Genomic DNA, 1,717 nt, shown 5'->3' with positions numbered 1-1,717 from the left:
ACGGACCAGCTATATCTGTGTGAACTATCTCCAATGACCTCCTGGCTCTCCACGATTTTCCAACCGGAAAGCTTTGTCGATGTTGCTTCCCTTTGACATATGCTTCACACAAATTTTCTGGTTCGTTGATTTCCGGCAAACCGTCCACCATCTTTGTCTTTGACAATAATTTTAAGCCAGAAAATCCAAGATCACCAAATCTTAAATGCCATAACCATGAGTCATTTTTAATGACTAATTTTAAGCATTTCTGTACTTTCGTCTGCATATCAAGTGTGAACAGGCGATTCTTTGACATCTCCACATCTGCAATTAATTCTCGAACCTGATTACTTGTTGGAAACGTATATGGGCTTACTCAAATTATTTTAAACTCGAAAAACAGAAAATATGAATATAAGATATATTTATATTAATAAACATACACTTGTATTTATTGATATGAAAACTACAGCTTCTTTTTATCACAATTCTTTGACACAATCATAATTGTACCTTTTCCTTTGACCGGAATTTTTGACGAGTCACCAAAAGTAACTTCTCCGCTGATGGTCTCGTCTATCTCCGTAAATAAATTTTTATGGTCAGTCATATGATTGTTGGCTTCCGAGTCAAGATACCAAACATTTTTCTTATTTTCCTCATCTCCTTTATAAGTGAGGAACATAGCAGTGCCAACATCTTTATCTTCTTTTGCTACAATAAAGTGACTCCTTTCTTCCACTTTTGGTGCTCTACACTCATAACTGAAGTGACCAAATTTATTACAATTATAACATTGAAATTGAGATTCATCACCTCGTTGAAATCCACCTCTTCTTCGGCCTCTAAAATTCTGACCACGACCAGATGGTTGATAACCTTCAAAATTCTGGTTAGCAACCAGCTCATCAATGGAAATTGTGGGCAAGTCCTTTGACTCCTCAATTGAAGTAACCATATAATCAAATTTTCTGGTTAGCAAACGGATGAGTTTTTCCATGACCCGAACATCGTTGAGACTTTCGTCGTTTCTTTTCATTTCATTTATTATGGCTTTCAAACGCGTAACAAATTCACCAATATTTTCTGAAGTCTTCATCTTCAAATTCTCGAACTCCCCGTGTAACACCTGGAGCCGCACCTTTTTGACTTTTTCGACACCCTGGAATGATTTCTGCAGAATCTCCCATGCGTCTTTTGCCATTTTTGCATCTGAAATTTTTTCAAAGGTTGATTCATCAACACCTTGAATAATTATATACAGGGCCTTTTTATCTTTTTTCCGGGTATCTTTCAAATTCATCTTCTCCGCATTTGTAAAGGCTGCTTCAGTGGCTGTATCTGCGGGCTCGTCATACCCGCTTTCAACAATATCCCAATTATCGAAGGAACCGAGTAACACCTTCATTTGTATGCTCCAGTTCCCATAATTTGTCGCCGTCAACTTTGGAATTTGCGGTTGTATCATGCTCGCCATTTTTCAGAAACGTGACCTTGGCTCGGATACCACTTGTTGGAAACGTAATGGGGTTTATATAATTGTTTTCGTTTTTAACTCAAAATACAATATATAAATATATTAATACATAATAGAAAGCAGGTGTTTTTTTATAATATTACAAACAAAGAAATTACAGACAACAAGGCTATGGCCTTTTTTTAAACTGAGTTACAACTCCTTTTTTCTTCTCTCTATTTTTCAGTATGTTGTACAAGTTTGCTGAGTGTTCTATTT

The 1,717-nt window shown here is 36.2% G+C and overlaps 1 protein-coding gene across 1 annotated transcript; it reads right to left on the bottom strand.

The window, feature by feature from the left end:
- Positions 1 to 448: 448 nt before the first annotated feature.
- On the bottom strand, positions 449 to 1,459 carry LOC141664885 (uncharacterized). The gene has a single exon (XM_074470843.1). It carries the CDS (start codon positions 1,457 to 1,459, stop codon positions 449 to 451), a length of 1,011 nt encoding a protein of 336 aa, XP_074326944.1.
- Positions 1,460 to 1,717: the final 258 nt, after the last annotated feature.

The sequence above is a fragment of the Apium graveolens genome, chromosome 6 (assembly GCF_009905375.1).
Source record: "Apium graveolens cultivar Ventura chromosome 6, ASM990537v1, whole genome shotgun sequence".
Lineage (NCBI taxonomy): Eukaryota > Viridiplantae > Streptophyta > Magnoliopsida > Apiales > Apiaceae > Apium > Apium graveolens.
This window is presented reverse-complemented; position numbering and strand designations above follow the sequence as displayed.